The sequence below is a fragment of the Epinephelus lanceolatus genome, chromosome 2, assembly GCF_041903045.1.
Source record: "Epinephelus lanceolatus isolate andai-2023 chromosome 2, ASM4190304v1, whole genome shotgun sequence".
NCBI lineage: Eukaryota > Metazoa > Chordata > Actinopteri > Perciformes > Serranidae > Epinephelus > Epinephelus lanceolatus.
The window spans coordinates 19,021,400-19,048,401 of record NC_135735.1 but is presented as its reverse complement, the minus strand read 5'-3'; the positions used below and the strand labels follow the sequence as shown (position 1 = coordinate 19,048,401).

The 27,002-nt window shown below is 41.1% G+C and overlaps 2 protein-coding genes across 2 annotated transcripts in view; both read left to right on the top strand.

Annotated features, from left to right (window-relative positions):
- The first annotated feature begins 2,467 nt into the window (after positions 1-2,467).
- Positions 2,468-20,995, top strand: itgb6 (integrin, beta 6). Its single transcript, XM_033617601.2, has 16 exons — positions 2,468-2,694; positions 5,990-6,059; positions 6,385-6,464; positions 6,679-6,877; positions 6,971-7,217; positions 7,336-7,501; positions 7,611-7,772; positions 8,749-8,844; positions 9,122-9,211; positions 10,478-10,612; positions 12,880-13,297; positions 13,379-13,601; positions 14,097-14,191; positions 17,433-17,549; positions 17,633-17,799; positions 20,376-20,995. Exons 2-16 carry the CDS (start codon positions 6,005-6,007, stop codon positions 20,472-20,474), a joined length of 2,349 nt encoding a protein of 782 aa, XP_033473492.1. The 5' UTR covers positions 2,468-2,694; positions 5,990-6,004; the 3' UTR covers positions 20,475-20,995.
- Positions 20,996-25,488: 4,493 nt separating this feature from the next.
- Positions 25,489-27,002, top strand: part of pla2r1 (phospholipase A2 receptor 1) — a 31,568-nt gene continuing 30,054 nt past the window's right edge. Inside the window, exon 1 of the mRNA XM_033625009.2 lies at positions 25,489-25,832. Coding sequence (XP_033480900.1) covers positions 25,688-25,832 — 145 coding nt within the window. The 5' untranslated portion in view covers positions 25,489-25,687. The remainder of the gene's footprint in view (positions 25,833-27,002) is intronic.

Below are 27,002 nucleotides of genomic sequence, written 5' to 3'. Positions count from 1 at the left end.
TTAAGCATTAGCTCCACCTCAACCATAATGCATTACATACACATGAATGACACATGCAAAAATAACACTAATGCATTACACATAATTCTCTGATAATATAACTGTGAAACAGTGACAGAGGACATTTTTCTGCATTGTAAGTACTTTTACTTCTAATAATTCTAATTTAAGTAAATTTTCCTCATTATACTTTTAGTTAAGTGAAGGATCTGAATATTTCCACCACTGAACGGCTCCTGAGCTCTGCCTGATGAGGAACCACTATGGATCGAAATATTGTCTGTTGCATAAGTCTTGCTACAGTTACCCTTCCTCATATTTTGGCACACGAATGCTATCAATGCAGGAACCACATGGGTTAACTATGGACTTTGTTTATGTGGTGTTTAGTGTATTGCTGTAATTTGAGTATAAGAATGTTAGTTATAAATACTGTTGCTTGACTTAAAAGTCACTCATTAAGAAGTAGAGTCATTTCCGTTAAAGTCATTTTAAAATATCAGTCAAAAACAAGCTACAGATACGCTGCTTGGGCTGTTCTTTCTTAGCTCATGAAAAATCCAGTCATGCTTTTCAAAGAACAATTATAATATTTCTCTGTTCATAGGACTCTGTTGCATGTCTGTTCATCCAGAAAAAGGGATACAGGATATATCCTCTGTTGCTTTTCTTGAGGTTTCTTTGTCATACTTAAAGGGTTTTTTGGGTAATGTTTTTATGGCCGCGAATGCAGCACGACTCAAGGTATGGCAATATCAGTCAGTCTATTACTTTGGTCCACCCTGAATTATCTAAACCATGAAATTTTTGGACAGACACTTATGATCCCCAGATGATGAATCCCAGTAGAGAGCTGCAAGAGTTTTTTTTCTTGTGGGCCAACCTGTAAGTTACCATTGCCCTGGTTCCCTCAACTTTTAACCCAATAATCTGCAATTTTGGATCACTGCAGAAAATAAGATCTGTGGCATCCAAACGTTTCTTATTCAGCAGGATAATCTTCACAAATTAACACCACTTTAATTATTTTTGCGGTGTGAATGCAATCGCCAGAAGTAAACAAACAAACTTCACTACAGTTGCATGACTTAACGTCGCGACCACAACAAAGCTGTAAAGTCGTGTTCAGTGTGTTGACACTCTGTAGTCAAGTTTAGCCACTTGTTAGCAACTGCCTTACGGTTCAGAATTCACTAGTGGCACATTTACTGATGTGATTTATAGTTGAAGAACGAAAAAATGACAGTCTCTTAACTTGTGCCACAGCCCTTATTTCAGGCATCTAGCCAAAAACCCACTGACTTCAAGACGAGGGAACTGGAAGTGGAATACTAACTAATCTCAGGCTAATCTTTCAGGGCTCACCCCTGACCCAATTTATGACTTGAGTGATTTAGACTTTTTCTGTTGCAATACCACAAGGTTGAATTTGTAGTTCATTTATGCGTTGTCTCTATATCAGTGGATTGCTGTGAAATTTGGAAGATGCAGTCAGTGTCCCCAGAGGCTGAACTGTTTTCTCTCACAACAACACCTGATCAAAATTTCTTTTTGTCCAGTACTTTGGTTTATGACCAATTACCTGCAGAATTAATGAAATTCCCATCTGCCTCAGCTGAGTTTAGTGCTAATTATAAAATGTCAGCATGCTAAAATGCTAAACTATGACGGTGACCACCTTGGTAAATGTTATACCTGCTAAACATAAACATGCTACCATTATCATTGTGAGTATGTTAGCATGCTGAGGTGAGCATTTAGCTCAAGTATATTAGCATGACTGTAGCCTGCAGATTACAGAGGAAAAAATCTGATTTGGGGGCTGTGTAATCCTTGATTTTTTTGTAGTGCAGGCCTCTGCTCTATTGTTTTGTTCCACTCACAAATGCATGTATGTGTGCACCTGCATTCCAGCCATACTTCTCTAAGAACGAGGCTGTATTACAGTACGGGCACTCCTTTTCTCAGCTCCCTCCTCTTCCTCCTCCTCCTCACTGCAGGAAGTAATTGAACTTGAGCAAGCATGTGCACACACACGCGCACACATGCGCACACACACACACACACACACGCACACACACACACACACACGCGCGCGCACACACACACACACACACACACACACACACACACACAAAACAAATCCCAAAGTCCATTACTTTGAGTCAGGAGTGTTGTGCTGCAGTTCACACCAGCTTTAGCCTCTAGAGCGCAACACTATCACATCAGTCAGGTCGTCTCTTAATAAAGAAGCTGGCTCCTGTGGAGGTCTCGCAGCCAGCAGTTGCTACTGTCACTCATTATCATCACAGCCTCCCCCTGCACACACACACACACACATACACACACACACACACATCCACACACATACGGGCAAGTTTGAGCTTGTGCAAACACCCACACATGACCCCAGTATGCATGCACACACACTCAGCCACTTGCAGACGCACACACACACATACACACACACAAAAGCACACATGAGCCAAGGAGCATGGGCAGCAGGGTCACCCTAGCGCCATGCTTCATAAAGGGCGCCGTTACAATAGGTTTACTGTTACTCTGATGACTGCTGGGATACAATAGGACTGAATGTACTGGCCTGATGCTCCTCCATTTCTCTCCAGTTTTCACTTGATGACAAGGAAGACAGACTGAGACGAGACAGCATGATATCAGAGGACGCCCCTGAAGGTGAGTTGGCTCATTGCAGCATTATGTGTACTTCCATTTCTATGCATAGTAAATGTGTGGTGCTGAGAGAGAGGTATGTGGGAGAATATTTCTGAATTTCTGATGAGACTGATTCTCTTTAAAAATCATGTCATGATGTGTGTTTCAGACACTACTGTCAGATTTACTTCATTTCCGTGAAACTTAACTGAAAGGCAACAGGTTTTAAATTTTGATTAAAGTCATGTTGAAGTGTATGGTGCAACTGTGGCACCTTATTACACCTAAAGCATCTATAATCCACTTGATCACGCATTCATGCAGGACATGAAATCACCTAAGAAATGAGTGGTTACAAAAAACAGTGTTTGATTGCATCATGCTGTGATATTTCTTGAGAAATTCAGAAAATAATGACAAGCTTGGTGGAGGAGAAGAGAGGAGAGGAGAATAGAGGAGAAGAGAGGAGACTGGCAGGCGCAAAACGAAAGGAAGCGAGCCAAAGGAGGTACAAATGAAATGGCAATTTCACAGACCCTCACTTCAAGAGGGCTACTGGGTAAGGTGGATCAAACTACAGAGAGCTGAGGTGAGAAGGGGATGTCATTAAAAGAAGAAAGGAGGAGAAAAAGAAGAGAGGGGTGAGAGGGATTAGTGTAAGAGGGGCGGAGGTGGGGTTTGGTTTGGGGTGACAGATGGGACTCACCCAGATCCAGTGGGGTGTGGTGCTGAATTGTGAGATTCCACAGAGTTGGGACAAGCAACGATATTTGCACTGCAGCTGTCAATGATTCAACACCTACGCAGCTCCACCCTCCTCCCCCCCATCTCACACACACACACACACACACACACACACATGCACACACTCACACTCATATTTTATGTCTTGAGATAGGCCTGCATGCTCGGGTTTGTCTTGAGTCAATCATCAAGTTGAAAACATTCTTGTGAGACAGTGACATGATTCACGTTCTTGTGTCGTTAAAGATTAAGAAAATCTTCTGTTATGGTGTCTGTGGGGTATACAGGCTATATTTGCTTATGGCGTGGTGTGTCTGTATTTTATTATTCCCGCTCAGTCAGAGTTTAATGATTAAGCTGTTTTATGAGAGTCAAGTATGACATAAGAATATGATGTTCCACATTCAAAGTTCTACTTTAAACAAAATACAGAAGGATTCAAAAGTAGAAGTACTCATTCTGAAATGTCAGAAGTGTATTGGTTCATGATAAGAGCTAGTTTTAACTTCTCTATGTACAGTTTGGAGGTTCAGTCCAGCGGCTTCCAGCCCAGGGGTCAGGCCTCTCCAAAAGGTCACACAATAAATCTGCCTTTTATGTGAAATATTGGATAATTTAACCTCTGTGGGCCTCCTGCTGTTATTTAAATGAAACCACCTGAGAGGTTTAGAGGTGAAAAGTCTATTTGGTGGAACTGCTAACAAATCATAGACACAAGAGCTTAGGTTTTGTTTCAACACTGGAGGGGGTGGACACAAGTGAAACAGCAGTTTGGGGTCCTCCTCTGAAAAATGTTGACCGCCAAGCGCCTGCACCCTTCATGGTGGAAATGTCTTTAATTTCGTCAAATTAAGAGACTTCTGCTACTTTCATGTTTTTATTGGAGGGGACAAATGCACATGGTTTAAATATTTGGGGGGACGTGTCTCCTGCATTGCCCCTGAAATCTCTGCATATGCATAGACATCTGAAACGTGACAAGGAGGCCCCAACAGCTTTTTAGAAAGGAGTCACAAGGCATAAACGTGAACCACTGGTTCACTAAATGTAGTAGGGTCAATGTATGTAGAATGTAGAATAAATGTAATAGAGTAAAAAGTACAATATTCATCTCTGACATGTAGTGAAATTAAGGTATAAAGTGGCAAAAAATTGGACAGGCCTTTAATTCCATTCACACAAAACTGTTGCTCAGGAAATACAAGCAAATTGTTTATTTAAACCAGTATAAATATTACTTGTATAAAAACCAGGCTTTGAATAACATATCAATTATGCTATGACACTTGTTTCATGGCACCTGAGGATAACGGCACCTGGCATACTGACGCAACACAACTTTATCCTGTTAAAACAATATGCACAACTTGGATTAATTTTTATGAGAAACACTTTAGATTCTTTTGATCGGTGGACCCTTACAGACTAAAGGAATATTAATAACTTACCAGGTGGTCAAGGACTGGACACATATTCTGACTTTATAACAGCAGTCTCAACTAGTTTTTTCGTCATGCCAGTAAATCTGAATGACTTCAGGTCTTCTCTGGTTTCAGTAAAATGTAGCATCTCCATATTGACAAATGTCTTAACATTTATATTTGTATGTGTGATCTTAACAGCTAACTAACTTTAGCTCAAGTGGGTAGTCAACAATACGGTTTTATACATCCCAAAAACTTGGGTGGCAACCAGACCAGGCGTCTTATTGAGACAGGCGTTTATTTGTCAAAATGTGTAGTTACACTGGCCTAGTAGAAGGGACTGGGTGTTTAATTGGGACTAGGCTTTTAATTGAAGTTTTTTTCAAGTGACAACTTGAAATATAAAAATACAATGGGATATAATGCAGTAAGGCGCTCTGGCATTCTGAGTCAAGACACATGTAGGCACGATCCTGCACAATGGATCATGTGTGCTGTCATGTTCACAGATTGAGAGAGAGAATGGAAAACTTGGACAAGAATAAATTGTTAACGTTAATACTGCACATGCAAGGGCATGTGAAATGGAGGGTTTGGGGTCCTCTGCCAGAAAATTTTGAGCACCAAACACTTAATTTACTGCATCCAATGTATGTGCACCTATCTGTGCCTTTTCTGCATGATTGTGTATATGTCTTTAATTTTGTCAGAATAAAAGTCCTCTGCTACTTTCATGCACATGTTTTAAACATTGATCTCACCCCCACCTGAAATCTACTTTCCATCACTATCACTTGCCTATTAATAATTAATATCTACTTTATTTTATTCCACAATTTGTTTTCTGTTTAATCTAAAGTAACTTCTAGATTACAAATTAGTTAGGGGCCAGTATGGCACATGGCTTTGATTTCTCCTCGCGCCAGCCTCGCTTTCTCACCTGGACGGAAGTGCACATAAAAGGCAGCGCAGGTAAAGGCAGCCTCCTCCTCCTCCCCCTCCTCCTCCTCCTCCTCTCTCCAGGTAGCGCGGCGCTCTCCTCTGTACTCCACTTTCGGCTGAGCCGTGGAGGCATGACGTTGGATAAGGTTCACTCCTGTAAATATGAGACAACTTAATATATTCTTCTTCTGTTTCCTCATAACCAGTAACCTCACGGACTAATGGGGCTTATACTGCTGAGCCTGATTCTTCGGTACTGGATCAACACCGTGGAGGGTAAGCAGGACTCAAAATCAAGGGCAACACGTTTATGAAGCGCTGACAAAGAGTTACAGTGACTCAAGAGCAACACCATAAAGGCTGTGATGGTATTTATTACTGGTGAATGGCCTTTTTTTATGAAAGTGTTTTATTATTTTCAACTACACTTTATCATATAGTTAATACATGTATCACACCTTTGATTCATCTAATTTGTTTACTCTTGATCAGGTTCAAACACCTTTGAAAAATCTGATCTCCTCCCTGAGAGACTTTTAATTGTTGCAGGAAACAGGTCGATGTTGACACTAACTGTGCACTGTGCTCATGTGTGCTGCAGGATCATGTTCAGCTGGCACCGCTGTGACTTGTGATGAGTGTCTGCAGCTCAGTTCCCACTGTGCCTGGTGCACGCAGGAGGTAAGCTGCCTGGTTTGCATTCATGGAAATGCAACATATAAGCAGATGACCATGATGCATTCAAAAAAATGTATGGTTTTTGGGCCACAGGCGAGCAAAATGGCATTTCTTGTTTGGATTCTACACCTGGTGATGATAATATTACTAGATATTTTATGGCATACTTTAAAACAGTCTTCATCTGCAAACATGTGACTGTTTCCTCCATCTGCAGAATTTCACAGACTGGTTCTCAGTCAGCAAAAGATGCGACACACTGGATATCTTGCTAGAAAAGGGATGTGCCAAGGACCAGCTGGAGTTCCCGGTTTCCAAAGGCCAAATCCTGCAGGATCGCCCACTCGGGAAGAAAACAGGCAACGTTAACAGCACTCAGATCTCCCCACAGAAAATGGCACTCAAGTTACGACCTGGTACGCAACCCAGCACATTCTGATTTGATGAAGCGGTTCCTCGTTTTCAGGAGGAATGATGGTAACTAAGGTGTTGATTCTGTTTCTGCACAGGCAGTCAGATGACTTTCCAGGTCAAGATTCAACACACGGAGGACTATCCTGTGGACATCTACTACCTGATGGACCTCTCTGCGTCCATGATCGACGATCTCAAGATGATCAAAGACTTGGGCTCCACTCTGTCTAAAGAGATGGCCACCCTCACCAGTAAATTTCGAATGGGCTTTGGCTCTTTTGTGGAGAAACCTGTCCTGCCTTTCATCAAGATCACAGAAGAGGAGCTGGCCAACCCCTGCAGGTAGTACAATAACAAGACCAAAGACTTTTACAACATCATTTCTCTGATGTTTTAATTTGTCATTTGGTATCTCAGAGAATCTTACCTTTAAATCTGTTTGACCTCTGCTGGGTTGCAGCGGCGTAGGCTCGGACTGCCTGCCGGCGTTTGGCTACAAACACGTCCTGTCTCTGACAAGCAGCACTGAGAAGTTCAATGAGATTATCAAAATGCAGCGTGTATCTGCAAATATTGACGTGCCAGAGTGTGGCTTTGACGCTGTCATGCAGGCAGCTGTTTGTGGGGTAAGATTTTGTGTTTGAAATATCTCAAAGATATACATTTAAGTTTGTGATTCTGTCTCGTCAACTTGTATAAAAAGGAGGATAAGTAACATGATGTGTCTCCTGATAGGACAAGATAGGCTGGAGGAATGATTCCATGCGTTTGCTGGTGTTTGTCAGTGACGCTGACTCACACTTCGGGATGGACAGCAAGATGGCCGGCATCGTGATTCCCAACGATGGGCAGTGTCACCTGGATGCCAATAACGAATACTCCATGTCCACAGTGCAGGTGAGTCCATCTTTAGAGAGACTATTTGTTCTTCTCGTTTGCATTGTGCAGTGATAGCATTGTTTTACAAGTCACAAGTAAGTCTTAAGTCTTTGCACTCAAATTTTAAGTCATGTCCCAAGTCCTAAACTTTGAGTTTCAAGTCCTAAACAAGTCATAATGCGTTCTTCAATAAATATAATGCCATTTTAGCAACAAAGTAATAACATTTTAAATTTACAAATATCATGTTTACTTTCAAAAGTTCCTTTTTATTTGTTAAAACAAGTTTGTTGCAAGTTGTCTGTAATTTTAGACCCACATGTTTATCATACTGTCCTTTACATGTTATACACCATGTAGTTTTTGTACAGGAATTAGATTATCATTCACATTCATTCTATGTGTGGCCCTGTAATAGACTGGCGACCTGTCCAGGGTGTACCCAGACTCTCACCCAGTGTCAGCTGGCATAGACTCCAGCCCCCCCGCGGCCCTTAACAGGATAAGCCGTTACGGAAAATAAATGACTGAATTAAATTATCTCTGGTATCTTTTTTTTTATGCCAATCATTAACGTAACGCGACTGGATGGTGTCCGATTGGTTCAAACAAAGTGGATCATCAGAGGAATTAAGTGTCGACTTGCTGGGAATGACCAGCGTTAACGTTAGCTGATTCAGGGAAATGAACTGAGTCCTGACACACTTTTTAAAACAACACACTTTTCCATCTTTGGGCTTGGTGGAATATATCAAGTATTTTCAAGACACAAGGCTCAAGCCCAAATGAAGTCCTGAGTCATTTTTGTTAGAGTCCAAGTCAAGTCTGAAGTCATCGAATTTGTGACTCGTCATATGACCCGAGCCTGAACCTCTGCTTCTTTGATTTCAGTTTCATGTCTTTAATTCATTTCATTAGTCATTTTAGGGTCTGCTGTGATGACTCATCACTTTACAGCACACTCATTCTTTACATTTCCCCACCTCTTTCCCAGGAGTATCCAACGCTCGGTCAGCTGATTGATAAGGTGCTGGAGAACAATATCTTACTAATATTTGCTGTGACAGAGCATCAGGAACCCATCTATAAGGTAATTGTTTTTTCGAAATGTATTGACTTCTTTACAGTAGAATATCTCGGAACTAGAGAACTCAAAACATGCAGGTGTTTGTGTTTGTGTGTGTGCACAATGTTTACTGAGGTTAGCATATTTATTCATGGAGCTGCATTCTCATTCAGCCTGTTCGAACTAGCCCTCTTTTCTTCCCTTGAATTTTTTCTGTGCTTTTCTTCGAGCCAAGTCTGCCCACATTTCTAACAGCAACTTTAATGTTTATCTGTTGGTTGTTGTTTTTTTTTTCTCACAGAACTATGCAAATCTCATACCTGGCGCCACAGTTGGAGTCCTGGCGACAGATTCGCGGAACATCCTGGAACTGATTGTAACAGCATACAAAGTAAATAAACAGTCTTGGTGATCTGGTTGTGCGGGCGGGCTGTGTGTGTGTGTGTGTGTGTGTGTGTGTGTGTGTGCAGGCACAGGTCATAAGAAATAAGACAGAAAACACCTGCTGTTATAAAACCAGTGAACCTGTTTAAATGAAGTGTTTTAGGCTTGAGCCAGAGTTTAAACCAAAACATTTTAACGTACAGCATGCATGACTTAACCCTCTATACATCCTCTAGACATTATCTCTGCCTTCTCCATTCCTTCCCATTCTCTTGCCTCTCCTCTTTCGTTGTCTTCTATTCCATTTTTCCCCCCACCACCCGGTGCTTTGCATCAGCATGTTTGACAGCAAGTCTCTGCTTGTCTCAGCTGTTTGATCTCCGCGCTCCTCCTGACTCTGACTTGCTCTTTCTTCCTTACTCTCTCTCTGTCTTTCTCTGTCTGCCTACCTCTTGCGTTCTGTCTGTAAATCCCCCCTGGCGGCGGTAACTGGAGGCAAGTCCTCTAATTACTTCATCACTTATGTCATTTACACCCATTTTTAGCCTCTGCCACGTTAACCACACTGAAAAGAGGAGCCCTTATCATACGGATTGTACAGAGGTGTGGTTCTGAGGGGAAATAAAATACAAACAGAGGGATATTTAGTGATGGAAGACACATGATTAGTATTTATACTTACCTTCAGTTTTGGGTTAATGTGTGCTGCTCAGTGGATATATATTTTAGCCACCCAGCTTTAAATTACCTTTAACATATTTACTGAATAACAGTAAAGTCTTTTGAATCCGTTCTTTGCTTTAATCCGTCTTTAAATTGGGTGTATCCCGTACACGTCCCCGTGTTTTCTCCTCCTTAGCAACACTGAAGGCACAGTACAATTACAGGCCTACAGGAAACACACAATTAACCCTCTGTTAGCAACCAGACAGTCCGTCACAGAGTTCATTAGTCAGTCAAACACAGCCTTTCCTGCAGTTGAGGTTGGCTGTCGCTCTGTCCTCAGGTGCTTTGTACAGCCCAGCACACCTGGGATGATGACTCACCTAAAAAGAGAGAGCAAGATAGGAGGGTTCAAAAAGCCTCAGCACGCTACAGGTCAGCGCAGGGTGAAAGTGTAATTCCCCTTAAAGCTCTGGAAATTCCTCTTCATGACAATTGAAGTCAGTATACTGATTCGATGGGGGTTTAGAACAGGTTGCTCAGTACCTGGTCTGTGCTGCCAACTGTGTTTCCTTACAAGGTGCTGAAATGTATTTGCACTGTTTTCCAGGAACTACGATCAGAGATTGAACTAGAGGTCCTTGGAGACACAGAGGAGCTCCAGATGTCTTTTACAGCCATTTGTCCAAATGGGACCGTCCTCACTGATCTGAAACACTGCTCCAACATCAAACCTGGAGAGACGGTCAGTTGTTTGGCTCTAAACTGCCCTTTGTATTTGTGGAACACCCTTTACACAGGCTAGTGCAGTTCAAAGTGCTTTACAGGTGACTGACAAACTGATAAGAGTATAAAGGGAAATCGCAGTATTGCCCCATGTCTTTGTGTCTAAGTGGTTAATGGTAACAACAGTTTTTAAATTTGGTACAGTATTGCAGCCACAGCAGTGAAATGCAATGTAATCTCTATGGGCAATTGTGCAAAGTTAATTTACATCCAATAAAGTGCTTGTTTTGGCCACTGACAGGATCAGATTGTGTCTGACAACATTACAGACAAGAGAATACAGAAAAATGAAGTGTTTTTCTTTACCTTTCATTGGTCTGGTCTGTTTCGTAGTGTGTATAACCAAGTCTCGATCATAGAGAAACCCTGTTCTGAAATCTTGATGACTCGATAAAAGCTGCTGCACAGAAGGTTTTTGTCACCTAGGATTCACTAAAAGTTTCGACAGAGGACTTGTGAGACCATTGTGGTTTACATATTAAAAGCATTTTAGAGAAGACTGGCGTTAGACTGCGTGCCGATTTAAGGACTTGGAAAAGAATTTTAAAATTATTACAAGAATTTCCAGGCAACTGAGAAAAAGACAAAGACGGCTCAAAGTACTGAATCTATTCTGCCTGATTGGGTAGACCAGATAGGAATGCATTACAAGAGTCAAGCCTGCACATCAGTGTTTCTCAGAGAGAGAAATAGTCAATCTTTAGCTATATGTTTTACAGATAATAAAAAAATCTAATTTGATAATATTCACTATATACAATAAACCTTCAGGTTCAGTTTTTAGTCAATGATGACACCAGCATTACGAGCCTATTGGCCAGGCGTAACTCTCAGGACTGTAAACACAGTTATGAGGTCATTTACTCCCCCAGCCGCACCACCTGTAATTGATAGTTCAGTTTTATCCTTTTTTGAGATGTGAAAGTGGGTCCTGTGTGACCGGGAGACGCCGGCATGTAAAGCTGCATTTGCTCTCTATTTCATGTAGAGCTGCAGTGATTAGTTAATTAGTTGTGAAGACGAACATTAGAAAATCAGTTATGTCAAATGTTCTTTTTCTACGTTCTTTTCCTTGTCTTATGTGGTAGTAAACTGATTATGTGTGGATTTTTTGATAATGTTGGCAATGTGATGACAGCATCTTGGACTGTGGGAAATTATAATTGTTATATATTTCTGTTTTGCGATATGTTAAAGACAAAACGAATAATCAATTGATCAAAGACATAATCGACAAATTAGGGCGAGACACCTGAGGAATTAAATATAGACAGGAATTAAACTGAAAAGTCTGGTGTATGTAAGTGCTGCTGATTTCTGGCTCCAAATATGAGAAAAAAAAACATTTTGAGAAAATGGCCTTTAAAGATATTCATTGTATAACTCCATACATTTTAGACAAAAATAAGACACTACAGGCGAATAGGAAAAAAATCAACTCACCATGAAACTTCCCCAGTTGATAACATACATGAAGACAATTATTTTTGTATTACAAATTTTATGTTTAAATATTCAACTGAAGCATTGTCTAATTAAATTTTTGCTTTTTTATACATTTCCGAAACAGAAATCTGAACTAAAATAAAGATCTTTATGTGTATTTTGGATATTTTTAAGACGAATTATGGAAGACAAATAGCTCAAAATCTCAAAATTGACCACTGCATGAAAAATGTTTTTATCCAGGGTGACTGCCTTTATGAATTAATAATGAATCCTATTATTAGTTGCAGCCATAATTGGTGAATGCGGTGAATTAAAATGATACACTGGTGATATTCTATATTTTTCTTACTGGCAACAAAACACATAAAAAGACCAAAAGGCATTAGTTCGTCTTAATAGTTTCTGATCCTCTCAGCTTCTCTGTGTCTTCTTTAAAAAAATCTTCTTTGAATATTGGGTCAAACATTCAAAGTAGTATTTTTAGATAGGCTGAATAATGTCCTAAAACAACTGTTCAGAGGCAGCTTTAAATACATTTGCTCCTCTAGTGAGTATTTATGGCAGCAGGATGGTGTGTATGGGTTTGGATCAAAATGAACCACAGTGCCCATTTTCTATTTCATGAAGGAACATGTCAGCAACAGTGTGGCTCATTTCTGTGTTTTTAGTGGATTTTGGACGACAGTGGAGCTCCATGGGACAGAGGAATTAGCTGTATCAGGCCTTGGTGGTTCCACAGGCACAACATGTTAACTGGACTTCCTCTTTTCTCCTCAGGTTGTGTTCAACGTGTCTGTGGAGCTCCCAGGATGCCTGTCAGGCGTTCGGCACTTCTCCCTCAAACCGGTGGGTTTACAGGACAGTCTGGAGGTGGAACTGGAATCTCTTTGCTCGTGTGACTGCCGGCAGCCTCCTGAAGCAAACAGCACCCAGTGCACCGAGGGCCAAGGGGCTTTCCAGTGTGGCGTATGTGTGTGTCAGCCGGGGTTCCTGGGAGCACAGTGCGAATGTAATGAGGAAAGTGCTTTGTTGAGCAACTGCCTTGCAAACAATGAGTCCGAGATATGTAGCGGTCAGGGACAGTGCTACTGCGGACAGTGTGTGTGTCATGCATCCAGCTTTGGAAGCATCTATGGACCTTATTGCGAGTGTGACAATTACTCCTGTGTCCGCTTCCGTGGGGAGCTCTGTGGAGGTGAGTAACACACACGAGTGTTCGAGATTACTCACGTGTTTTTGTGTTAAGCCTTTTGCTTTAGTGATTTTGTGTTTGCAGGCCACGGGGTGTGTGACTGCGGGGAGTGTCACTGTGAGAGCGGCTGGACAGGGGAGTATTGTAACTGCAGTACCAGCACTGAGGCGTGCATGTCAGAGGATGGCACTCTCTGCAGCGGACGGGGGAGATGTGAGTGTGGCCACTGTGTCTGCTCTGTACCTGGAGCATCTGGGGACAGGTGTGAGAAGTGCCCAACGTGTGGAGACGCCTGTAGCTCCGCAAGGTGAGAATGAATTCAAGCCATCAGCTCTGAGAGGCGAAACAGGATGTGATGTGGAGCCTTTTGTCGGCTTTACCTCTGTAATTGCTGTTTCTTCAACTAAAAGATATAAGATGTTGTCTCTTTGCGCCACATGATCCGTCTGTTCCTTTGAGTACAGGCGTATCAGGTTCTAGTCCCCTTGTTCGCATGTGTCTACACCTTCCATGCAACATCAAAAGACAGCTAATGTCCCCAACACAGCACTCAGAGATTTCCTTGCTCCATTGTAAAGCAGCTGTCAGGGCTGGTGCCATTTGATACCACTGTTACAGGGCAGCTGTTTGATAGAGAGTGAGTCAAGCCTTGGGAAAACTGTGATAAGTGACCAACACTGTGATTTCTTTGTGCCCGCTGTGTCGGTGATTGAAGCCTCATTAAGCCTTCGCTTCCGGAGAGGCACTGAGTCATCTCTGAAGAAAACCTGACCTGTTGTTTTTCCACTTGTTTTAACACCAGGCCCTGTGTCGAGTGCCATCTGCAAGATAAGGATGATGCCGAGGTGTGTGATCAAAAGTGCAGCGTCCCTAAAATTTCTATCAACACAACAACAGGTAAAGGACTCCACAGCCTGTATACAAGAAGCAGCACTGCTTTTAATCATATGATGCACTTCCTCATGTATCTTATCACTTATGCCAGGTGGAGGGCAGTGTAATATCACTATATTTTAATGCATGCAAAATTAAATGTAAACAAAGAAACGGATTTAAATGGAAACAAAGGTTTTGCAACTGTTAAGAAAAACTTTACTCACCAATTTTGCACACAGAAAGGCACTTTGAATAAGTTTCTCTATAGCCAGATATTGCATCATCCATCGACCCAACTTGGCTTGTGTTGTCGAGTAACAGAAATGTGGTCAGTAATTGATGTATACTCCAAAGCATCAATTTGGAAATCAGAAAGAGGATTAAAAAACACCACAAAAGATCAAATAATGATTCATTCATTCATTCATTTCCGTAACCGCTTATCCTCTTGATGGTCACGGGAGGGCTGGCGCTGATCCCAGTTGACATTGGGTGAGAGGCGGGGTTCACCCTGGACAGGTCGCCAGACTATCACAGGGCTGACACATAGAGACAGACAACCATTCAGGCTCACATTCACACCTACGGACAATTTAGAGTCACCAATTAACCTGCATGTCTTTGGACTGTGGGAGGAAACATAGAAGGGCTCCCTCCTGGGATCAAACCAGGAACCCTCTCGCTGTGAGGCGACAGTGCTCACCACTACAGCACCGTGCCACCCAAATATAGATTAATTTGCTGAAAATTTTATAAACACTCAATCTGCCTCTTGTCAAATATATGTCAAACTTGTCAACTTTAGAATTTATGTTGATTTTTAAAAGGTTTAAAATGATGAATAATTAGTTTGGAGACTAAGAGGATGCAGGCATTCAAATTAATGTACAGTAGCTGCGATTATACGTGTTTCAACCCATTAACTGCACTTCATATGACTTATCTACTCCCCAAAAGAAGCCATATGTCTTTAGGTTGACTGTGCCAGTCAGCCACATACAACAGGTCATGTCAGTACAGTGTGAGATTCAACTAGCTGATACTTGAAACTTGCTTCAGGTGGTTGATGTATCACAGGGAATATTTTGTTTCCCTCTTGTTACATTAACATCTAAGGTGGTTTTGGGTGTGGACTGTTTTTTTTTTTATGTATTGGCGCCTTCAAGAACTACAGTGGAAACCTGAAACATACGAAATGGCCACCACGAATCAATTGTTTTTCAAAAAACTTGTTTTTTTTCCCCACAACATCTGTGTTTGTTTTGTTGTCAGTCAGGTTTGTTGATAACACACAGTAGCTGAAGAATGTTTGGCCTTTTGGCAGCCAAACTTGAATATGAGTTTCTTGGAAGAGATTAACAAGGAAGAATTTTCAAAACAGTCCTTGACAGTGATAAAACGCTGACAGCAAACAAGGTCACTAAATATTCTCTGTAAAGGATCCCCAGCAGGTTTCAAGTTTATATAAGTTTATATATTGACACTGGCATAAAATTCGTCAATGGATTCCTGGAAGGAAGTTACTTAACATACTAGATCATGTAAAATAAGCAATAAGGTAAGGCTCTTAAAGGAACAGTGTGTAAGATTTAGGGGGATATTGTGGCATCTAGTGGTGAGGATTGTAGAGTCCAACCAGATGAAACTTCTCCAGGTTAGGGTGCCGTCAGTGTTTATTGTTCAGGGTTTTTTTTTTGCTGGGAGTGGATTTATCTGCAGAGGTCTCTTCCTCTCCAAAACAAACAGAGCAGGTGAATAAAACCAGTAAAAAAAACCCGCCAAATAAAGCAGCTTAACGTAACAAATCCGTGTTTCTCCCACATTGTTCGGCATGTCGCAGCTTGACCCCCAGCACAGCACCTCCTAATGTGTGCTCACCTTTTTTCTGATCCAGACATTCAGGTTTTTACCATGAGCCAGATTATATGTAGAGGTCTCCTCCTCTCCAAAACAAACAGACCTGGTATTATAAGCTGGTGAAAACACTGAATAAAGCCGTTTGACATTACAAATCAGTGTTTCTCAAACGCTGTCTGGCATGTCGGAGGTGAGCCGCCAGCCCAGCACCTGCTAATGTGTGCTCGTGTTTTTTCTCGGATAACTTCCAGATCTAGATGTACTGGAGGTATTTAAACCAAGAGCCGAAGTATTTGCAGAGGTCTCTTCCTCTCCAACACAAACAGACCCGGTGATTTAAACCAGTAAAAACACTGAATAAAGTGATTTTACGTTACAAAATCAGTGGTTTTCTGAATCTCTTGTCGCAGAGGGGCTGCTAACTACAGTGGCCAATGCAAAAATATGAATGGGCCGGTCTAGAGCCAGTGTTTGGTTTGTCCGTTCTGGGCTACTCTAGAAACATTGTGGGGCAACATAGTAACAAAAACACAGCTATTCTTATTTTTAGGTCATACACTAAAGAAAACATACTTATTATATCATACTCCATTTCTCATATATACCCCAAATCCTGCACACTGGACCTTTAAAATTAAAATTAAGATCTTAAAAATTAGAGTTACAGTACTACGTTTTCATCCAGCAGCTAAGTCTCGTTCTTAAATATTGTATTATTATGATATAAAATCAATCTCTGTCCCTACAGAATTAATTTTTTACAGAGTGTGTATTGACTTTAAAGCTTATTACATCTACATACAGCAGTCTATATACACCAGTCTTTTAGCACTATCCCTACCTGCGCTGTAGATGCTTGTTGTTTCTGTTCTCTCAGCTCAGTGTTTTTGATAGTGGTATCAACATAGGGCCATGCTAAGTTTCCCCATGGGTCAGAGATCTGGAGGAATGCTGACCTGCACCGACTCGGGTGTCTCTCTGAAGCCTGTATCCATCGCTCTCTAACACAACACCATCCATGTCTATTGAGGCAGCAGCGGACAATGGGGAACATATTATTTACCTTGTTGTACAGGCAGAGCTATTGTGGTGCCTGTGAATGGCCAAAGGACCCCGTCTTCCTTTATAGAAGAGATTATTTTAAACCCGCTATACTTGTGCAAGCTGAGAGGTATATCTGATTATCACAGAGGATTTTCAGGCTTCAGATGTTACATACAATGGCGTGGTTCACACACACACATGCACAGACACTAGATTGTGGGCTTTGATATGGAAATCACACTGACAGCACAACAGAGGAGAGCATATCCTTTTACATTCTCAGCACAATGTGGAAAGGGAAGATGATATACGATGGATTTGTGCCTTCATTATGGATATGTATGTTCACGTTTCCTCTTAGATTATGACAAGAGCCCTTCTATGCAATGCAAGCTGATGACGGAGAATGAGTGCTGGATCTCGTTTAATGTCATAGGAGGTGAGACAGGGATCACTACCTACGACCTCCAGATGTTCGGTAAGTTTTTACAACAATGTGGATAACATTAAATAGAAGGCTTTCCTGGTTTGAGTCTCATCTCCTCCTCTGCCCTGTCCCAGGTTGCCCTGAGACTCCCAACATCCCCATGATTATTCTGGGGGTCTCCCTTTCCATCGTGTGTATCGGCCTGATCCTGCTGGCTGTGTGGAAGGTGCTGGTATCTGTCCACGACCGTAAAGAGGTGGCCAAGTTTGAGGCTGAGAGGGCAAAGGCAAAATGGCAGACGGTAAGATACGGCTGGTTATATGTTTTGTTGTCCACAAATCCCATGAAACACTGAAACCAACAATGAATTGATGCTTCCAGCATGTATCATATGTGATACGCCCAGTATAGCTTAATCCTCTGTGCCATAAACCTGAACAACAGATTATCAATTTGATTATCAAACTGTGACAAATGTGCCCGCACCCTCACCCCACAACGGCATCTACACCAGATTATAAAAAAACATACTGATAGTGTAATGCAATATGAGGCAGCTGAGACATCATGATTTGAAGGATAATTATGTTCTAAATTTAGGTACTTCATTTCCCATAATGCTTTGAGAGATGTAAACAGGAAGTGTAATGTTAGGTTCGTTCGAGATGAGCCAGGCCTGCGCAGATTCGATCACCGGCGATCGGCGCACAATGCATGCCGGTTAGTTTTGTGTCCGACTTCATCCCGACTTGCTCTGACGTATTACAAAAGTGGACAGCGATAAAACCGCGAGAGCGAGGCGGCTGCAGTTTTTAGAGCCAGGCGCTGCAGTTGCTCTCCACCGACTGCACCGCCTGGCTCTCACCTGATCTAACAGCTGATTGGTTAAGATGTCAACTCAACAAGATAACGTTTTAGATACAGAGTCTACTGTATATCAACACTGGACTTTTTAATTATTGAAGTATTTAGCAACACAGAGACTTGTGGTCAGTGGGATGTGAGGATTCTTAAAATAACATCAGATGTGAAGCCCTGACTGTATCTGACTGAGCCTTAATGAAAGCTGTTGTCTTGTATTTTTTTTTCCTCTGAAAGTATTAACCTTATAGTCAAACACTGTTTATTTAGCCCCTGTAGTTGAGGGGACAGGTCAAAGTGATATGATGCTGATTTACAGGAGAATTCATATCAAATGGAGGATAAACCATGAACATTAACTACAGATCACCTGTAAAGCATTTTAATAAATTAATCTATCATAATTAAAACAACTGGAGACTGAAAACAAACTGATATATGGGTCTGATCACTTTTTTAATGAATTGACATCATTCCAGACAGGATGTTAGTGTGTCTGTGACTTCCTGTACGGACTGAAGGCTGCTGGAAACTGTCGGGAAACTGTTCGACTTCACCGCGGCTTTTTGTCACTGCCCCCCGCTGCGGCCGCCTGCTCTCGTCTACTTTAGGCGCAGTTCATTTCGAACGAGCCTATTGCCAGCTTGCCATTGACTCATGCTGCATTCACATGCTCCTCAGATGGTCCCATTTCCTGAGTTGAGAAGTGGTTCTTCTGACTTTGGTGTGTTTATGAGCTTTAAGTTGGAATGTGGAAACAACGCAGACACTCAAAAGAATCTGTGTTGTACTTGTAATTGTACTTTATTGCTCAGAGCATTTAAACAACAATTTGATAACAGTTTGAATGTTTATATCGCAACTGATTTTGTCTCAGACTTGTTGGTGCACCAGTACATTCCCTAAAACTACTAAAATATTGCTTCACCTTACTAGTGCTCATAAATAACTTTTCTAACTAATCTCAGTCACTCTACTGTATGTGGACAGCAACTGACGGTTACAACCTTATACCACATTACAAATTACATGTGAGCAACAGTTGACATGCACTGTCTAAAATAATTAAAGTTTATGACCTCCAACCAAACATTTACTATCGTCCGCCATGTTTTGGCATATACCATGTTAACCCGGCAACTTGCGTACCAAGATTTTCAGAAATTTTCCAAGTCCTTGTTCCCACTTTAGGGGCATTCACGTGAATTTTTCCCAGTCGAGAATTCATTTTTCCGATTATTTCGACACCACATGAATGCAGGGTTAGTCAGTTAACTGTGAAGTTAGTTGAGTCAGTTAAATTTTTGCATATATTTGTTAACATTTTGGCAAACTTGCACCACTGAAAGTATGCCAAATTAGCTATTAGCAGTTCCTGTCTACAATCTATCCACAAATGTATAGACGACTATTACTGGAGTACTTTAATACTGAAAATAAAATGTAAAACGTGATGATTGTCAGGCAAATTCTGGAGTTATAAGGAGAGATAATATCCTTGAAGACTGTACAAGATAAAGAATCTTAAAATATGTGTATCATGCCTGTGTGATCAGATTTGAGTCTGAGAAGTATGCATTGTGATGCAAATAGCAGTTATCAGCCACTAAGAGTCTTCATGTTGACCCCTAAAACTAAATTGCCTTTCACCTCATCCACAGCCAAGATGTAGTCCCAAAAAAGCAGTATTTATTTCTGTTTGAGTAACGTTTGCTGAAAACTTGAATGCCTAGCTGATTTAGAAAGATCCTCAGTCTTTTTAGAGAATAAAAGTACAAGTGACCTGCTTGTAAAGATTGACCTTTTCAATGGGATGAGTGGGTTTGGGGCTACAAGCCACAGACAGGCTGGTATTTTTGGAAGGATCAACACATTGTTGGTTTTGGTCTTTTCATGGTGATTGTTGACAATAATAAATATTGAATATTATAGCCTGAATGTTCTGGAAATAATATTTTAATAATCAGTTAATCTAATTTATCTTCATTTGTGTTTTTTTCTTTGTCTCTCTTTCAGGGGACCAACCCTCTCTTCAAAAGCTCAACGTCTACATTCAAAAATGTAACTTATAAGAACACACAGAGAGAAAAGATGATTACACTGGATCACTACTGATGACAAACTGGAGGCAAACCAACATCTGAGTGCACTTAAGTGTGTGTGAATTAGTATGTGTGTACGTGTGAGTGGGTGCGTGTTTGAGACAGAGGGAAAAAATTTTGTACTAAAATTTGTTTTTGTAAGAATCTCTGTGTTGATTCAGAGACGTTATAACACAGTAGACGACACTGTGAACAGACAAACACTACATGATGAACTTGCTGCTGTAAAAGTGCACTGTCGATGTACTGTTAAACACTGCACTTTCCTGATGCATTGTCGTACAAACTTTAACTTTTGTCTACTGTAACATGCAGCTTGGAAAGGAGGAGTCTGCACTACGAGTGGTCTACTACTGAAAAAAAATCTTTTATTCTATTGAATGTAAATATACAGGTGGATTATTATGACTTTTTTAAAATATTGTGTTTGTTGGTGTTTTATTGTAAAGCAAGGCTGAGCCTTTGATGTTGATAATTGAGGTTTTTTTAGTGGCATGGCACATAAATAAAGTTGAATTTTGTTTTATTGTGAAATGTATGTTACAAAGTGGTTCTTAACACTGACAGATATTGATTAGATTGATTGGATCTGGTGCTAAGAAATCCTACTTAAAGTTTATTTTGTTTACAGTGGGAGCGCATTCAGTAGGGTTTAGCTAAGTACTCTGATGAAGGGAGTCTCTGGTATGGATAATGTACTTTTTACGAGTATGAGTATCATTCGAGGAAAAATGTGTCATTATTTGTACTCGTGATGAAGGAAGCCCCTCATTTGGATGGCTGCTTTTAATCTTTTTTGTTGCTCACAAATGATCTAAGTTCAATCCTGAGATTGTTCTGTAAATAGTTTTCATAAATAATCATTGGCATAGTCATCATAATAATGATGACTATGCCAACTTTTAATCAACCGATATTAATATAATTTAATTATTAATGATAATAATTTTATATAATAATTAATATAATTTTAAAATAACAACTTCTGGTTTGGCCCCACCTGTTTTTGGTTTAAGCCCCACCCACTTCTGGTTTAAACTCAGTCAGTTCAGAGAACAAACAAGGATACAAATAATTTAGTTCAGTCAGGAACACTTTAGTCAAAGAAAATGTTATTTCCATTTGCAATATTATATTTGGCAGTATGGCTCTGTTCTGGGGCCTCTCTGCCTTTCCTCAGGGCTATGCAGAAAGCCTCTTCCTCATGCTTGCGTGAAAAGCCTAAGGCAGAGAGAACACACCTCTCTGCCCTTCAACGTGCAAATGAGGAAAGCCTGACAGTGAGAGCAAAGCTCCCTGCCCTTCCATGCGCCTACATGGAAAGCCTAAGGCCAGGAGAGCAGCAGCAAAGAACCCTTGCGAACAGAAGAGAGCAGCATCAATGACAAACAGAAATGACATTGATAAGTCAGACACAACATGAAAAGGAGGAGCTGGGGTGGAGGCAGGTTGCAAAGCAGCTTGCAGAGGAAGCAGCAACAGTAGGCAGGCCAGAGCAATTTAAATATGTCGCTCTGAATGAGATTTGCCAATTGGTTGCATAGAAAGGAATCATGTGATCTGTCAGCTAACTCCCCTCCATCAACCAGCTGCTCCATCAGTTGACTGGGCTGCTTGAGATAGCTGATATATCTGGGACGTGAGCTTAGCTTGACATTGTGTCCTGCCTGAACTAACGCTATGCTCAATTTGGTTGCAAAGATACAGATAGTGTACTCGCTCATCCCTCAAATTGAAGTTCTTTTATTTTACTTGAGTGTTTCCTTTTTCTCCTACTCCACTCAAGGTTAGGTTACCAATAGAACAAACTGCCCTGGGGCCCTGAAAGCCCCATGATCGCTGTGTGTCAGTTGTTTTTATTTGTTTATTTTTCTTTTTGGTCATTTGATTACTTGGAACTTTGCACCAGTAAAGTACAAGATTAGCCCGGTCCTGCATTATTAATAGCCTTCCTACGTGGCCCTGTCATGTTGAAGGGAACTGTGTTAAATGTAGTTCTAACAACTTTATTATGTATCTTATATTGTGCTCACATGGTGCATTTTCCTAAAGTTGTGTTTCATCAAACGACAACATAAGGAAAACCTGGGGTGAGATATTATTTTGTGTACAGTAGGAGTACTGGCTTGTTTCTGGGTGTCTGTACAAAATATAATACAGCTGTCATCCACAGTTTGCTGTGTGTGTTGTACTTGATGAGACCTTTGAGAGAACAGCCTGTGAAAAACAGTTTTATAAAGTCCTCTGTTGCTCTGGGGGAGCTTTTCCAAAGTCTGAGACATTGTCAGGATCATCACAGATTGAGCTGTGGAGTTCAAAGATGTGTGCATTTAGAGGGAGGAGGGGTGTAACAAAAGATGCTATTGTTGGCTGCATTATGGGAAATCGTAGGATCCAGTGTTTTTGGAGGTTGATAAGCCTCAGGACTGTCAGAGGGTCTCAGCCTCTGCTGCTTTCAGTGCTGTCTGTCCAGTAGTGAAAAAAGTACTCGGATCTTTTATACTTTATTGCCTAGCCTGAGTGTCAGACTGAAGCTCCCAGAACCTTCAGTCTGACATCGCCTCCATTGAAGGCAATTTACAAGGGGGAGCTGCATCGCCGTTAAATCCAGTTTGGCAGCTTCCTTAATTTGGTCCTCCATTAACGTGAGTAGTGGCGAAATACCTCGATATCATCGTTAATGTGGTCTGTAGGATCTGTAGTGGTTGCCATTGTTGCTATCCTCACCAGTTACCCACCGGCGGACAGCTTGACATCAGCGTGGCACTGATTGGCTAATCGCTAGACCCGCCCCCACCCCCGGCGTTCATTGGTCCTTCCATCTTTTGGACGAGAAATTCCAATTCCAATTCCAAGAAAGTCGCAAATTCATTGCAGTATGCCAGACCAGAGATGCAAGCCTACTCAGTTGAGTGGGCGGGGTCTATGGTCTGGAACCAGGCTAGAACAGGCCTACAGGCAAAGGCACAGGGGCCCCCAGCCTTCATCTGCAACATGTCAATCAAATTATCACCCAGGAATAGACCCAAAATTACCACAAAGAGACACAAAATTACCAAAACGAGATGCAAAGGAAAGGAAAGAGTAACAAAATAACTACACAAACAGGCAAAACAACCAAAAAGAGACACACATTGACCAGAAAAAGATACAAAATCAGCTCAAATAGACATAAAACCACAAAAAGACACATAACAATTACAAAGAGATGCAAAACAACCAATAAAAGAGGCCAAACCAACACAAAGTCTGTGTGTCTTGCTCCTGTTGAGGAGATGTGATGGGGCCTTTTGCATATCTGTGCTCAGGGGCCCATCGTCCCAAAATTTGCCCGTATAAAAGGAAATACCAAAGTGCAGATACACTCTGTCAAAAGTAAAAGCCATGCATTCAAAATTTTACTTTACTTTTAAGAGTACACAATTATTAGCATCAAAATATACTTAAAGGTCTAGTATGTGTGATTTAAGAGCATCTGTTGACTGAAATCAGTAGTTAATAATCACCTGAAAACAAGAATCATGTTTTTGTTACCTTAGATTGAGCTGTTAATATCTACAGACAGAGTGGATCCTCTTCATGGATGTATGAAGAGACCTGGATATAGTGTTGGAGGCAGTTCATTCCTCTAAAAGTTGCTCAGTGGTGCATGAAGCCAAAAAAGTTTCACTGACACATATAAAATGACCCGAATGATTGGCATTGCCTCTGCATCACTGGGCCCATAGAGGAAGAGAGATCTTCTTCAATTGAGCCAGCTACTTCTGGTTCAGTGACTTGAATGGGAATAAAATTATTCAATCATGTGTCTCTTCTAGACTTTCCAGATGTTATTGAACCAAATAGATCAAATTCTGAAAAATGTATCAACTGATTTACAAACATCTCTTTTGCTATGTAAATGAATGGAAGAAAGTCTTTGAGCCCAATGGCATCACACAACTGACGTGGTTACACTGTTTGGCTTTACACAAAAATTGGCTGCAAAGCCCAAGCACTTCCTGGTGGCCTGGTGCTATTCCAAAGAGTCTGCCTTGGCTCTAGATAGGGCCATTTCCATTTTCATGTTGGCCACCATATTTCTCCTACACTGGGCCCATTCAATTGGCAACCCACGGGCCACATGCTGCCCAGAAGCTACCTCTGAGTGGCCCGGACAGGGATTGGTACCAAGACCCGTTATCAAACAGCCCGAGGCAAATTTAATCAAGACCATATATAATAAGCTCTGACTTGATCAGGTCTTTTATCGTTACTTTTTAAAGTTTTGGTTTCATTTATCATCAGGCTGCAGCCTCTCTCCTACGAAAACCTTCGCCAGTAAAAAGCCAATACTTTATCAATACGTGTCTTCAGCATGTGGAAAGCCATATTTCAATATGCTCTGTCACCGCTATTATTGTTTACGATTGCGGTTTAATCAAGCAGGGCTAACAGCAAACAGCCATAACAGCCATAGACTGTATAAAGTAAAAACTAAAAAAAGTAGATTGGCTGCTCACTGCTAAAAATGTGGCCCATCGTCATTTTCTGGTTTTAAAATCCTGCCCAATTGAATTTGTAATTGGCTCGCCCTGTCCTACAGGCTTGGCACATGGTAAAAGTTTCAGTTCTGCAACCTCACCACTAGATGCCACTAAATCCTCCACAGTGGACCTTTAAAGTACCAAAGATATTATCAGTTGATAATATTTTGTATTAATAACCTGAATCTGCAAAGTAACTGAAATTATATTTTAAAAAATGCAATAAAAAGTGCAGTACTTGCCTCTGGATTGTTGTGGAGAACAAGTATACAGTGGCAAGAAATGGAAATAGGCCTACTCATGTAAGGTACAATCACATTAAAAAGTACAATACTTAGGCCTAAGTAAATGTCACCACTCTATCTATCTATCTATCTATCTATCTATCTATCTATCTATCTGTCTGTTTGTCTGTCTATCTGTCTGTTTATTTGTTGCCTGGTTGTTGAGTCTAAATAAAGTTTCATGGCTGTGTCCCAGTGAAAACAGTCCACAGCGGCAGGAATGCAGCCTCCAGACCGGAGAGCAGCAGCAGCTCCTCCGTCAGACGTGACGTCGCTGGTCCCCCGCTGAAAAACTCCACTCGACACAAAGTTTTCTATGAAGGGGAAAAAACAACGAGCCCCAAAAATACTCTCTCTGACCAGGACCCTCGGTATGTGCGGACATTTGCACTTCAACATCGCATCCCGCCGTCGAAATGTTAATGCAGTTGTTTCGTCTCATCGACTCCCTGGCTGTTGTGGCGACTATTTGTGTAGCAGTGTTGTTGGCGAAAAGCTGCCTGTGTGTCACCGAGGAGGACGATGAGGTGCTGGAGAAAAACCAGCTCATGGAGTTTTACAGTAAGTTAAATCATCATCTGGCTGCAGCTGCTGCTCGGGGCTCCTTTTTTCTAATGTTACTGACCTCCTGCACAATAAAGCCACACTACATCTGTTGTCCTGTGCTTCTAACATGGTAGATAATTATATAACTGTACTGAGTGGTGTGTGGAGGAAGCAGAATAACCATTACAAGATGTTGTCATTGTGCTGATCTTATGGAGTGATGGTGACTGAAATTAAACTATTCCCCAGTTTCCTGGTGAACCTTGTTGAGCCACACTGCTGCTGCTTGGCTCAGGTTACCAGCAGTGACTTTTATTATCTGTGGACAACTGAGAATGAAGACAAACATGTGCTGTCCAGGTTGATGCATTATTAAAAGTAAATATTATAAAATCTCACTGCTGAAATCCTAATGAAGGAAAAATGAAGATAGTGTGATAAGGTTTGCACAAGGGCTGAATGTCAACTAATCATTTCTTAGTTGAATGATAATCAGTGATTAGTTTTATCAAGGAATAAAATCAGATATTCACTGATTATAGCCTCTCATGCGTCAGGATATGCTGATTTTCTCTATTTTATGTTATTGCACGTTGAATTTGAAATAATTGATGGTTCATATCCTCTGATTTCCAGCTGTTTCTGTTCAGTTTAGCTGTAAATTTAATACTTTTGGGGTTTTGGAAAGTTGGTTGGACAATTTGTAAAATGTGTTACATGCTAAAACACTTAATTGATTAACCTAGAGCATAATCAGCAAAGAAATCCAAAATAAAAATGACTAATTGTTGCACTCCTACCACAGTTTTCAATCTGCATCTAACCATGATACTCATTTGTCCGCATCAGATGTAAACACACTCTTTTCTCCTGGAATACACTATTAAAAGGTCCTGTATGAGGGATTTAGTAGCAGCTATCAGGGAGGTTGCAGCCAGCTGAAACTTCCTGTGAGCCAAGCATGTAGGAGAATTATGGTGGCCAACGCAAAAGTGCAGATGGCCCTATCTGCGGCCAGTGTTTGGTTTGTCCATTCTAGGCTACTGTAGATCAACATGGTGGACTCCGTGGGAGAGGACCAGCTCCGTATGTAGTAGGGCTCAGAATCAGAATCAGAAATACTTTATTGATCTCTGAGGGGAAATTGTGATTTGTTATAGTCACTCCGATGTAAAGAATAGATCA

What these genes read in the sequence shown, in the direction of transcription:
- itgb6 (XM_033617601.2), top strand. Translation starts at nt 6,005, where the DNA reads ATGGGGCTTATACTGCTGAGCCTGATTCTTCGGTACTGGATCAACACC. An exon ending in CTGGATCAACACCGTGGAGG is followed by an intron (nt 6,060 to 6,384) that starts GTAAGCAGGACT and finishes TGTGTGCTGCAG; the next exon opens with GATCATGTTCAGCTGGCACC. An exon ending in TGATTGTAACAGCATACAAA is followed by an intron (nt 9,212 to 10,477) that starts GTAAATAAACAG and finishes ACTGTTTTCCAG; the next exon opens with GAACTACGATCAGAGATTGA.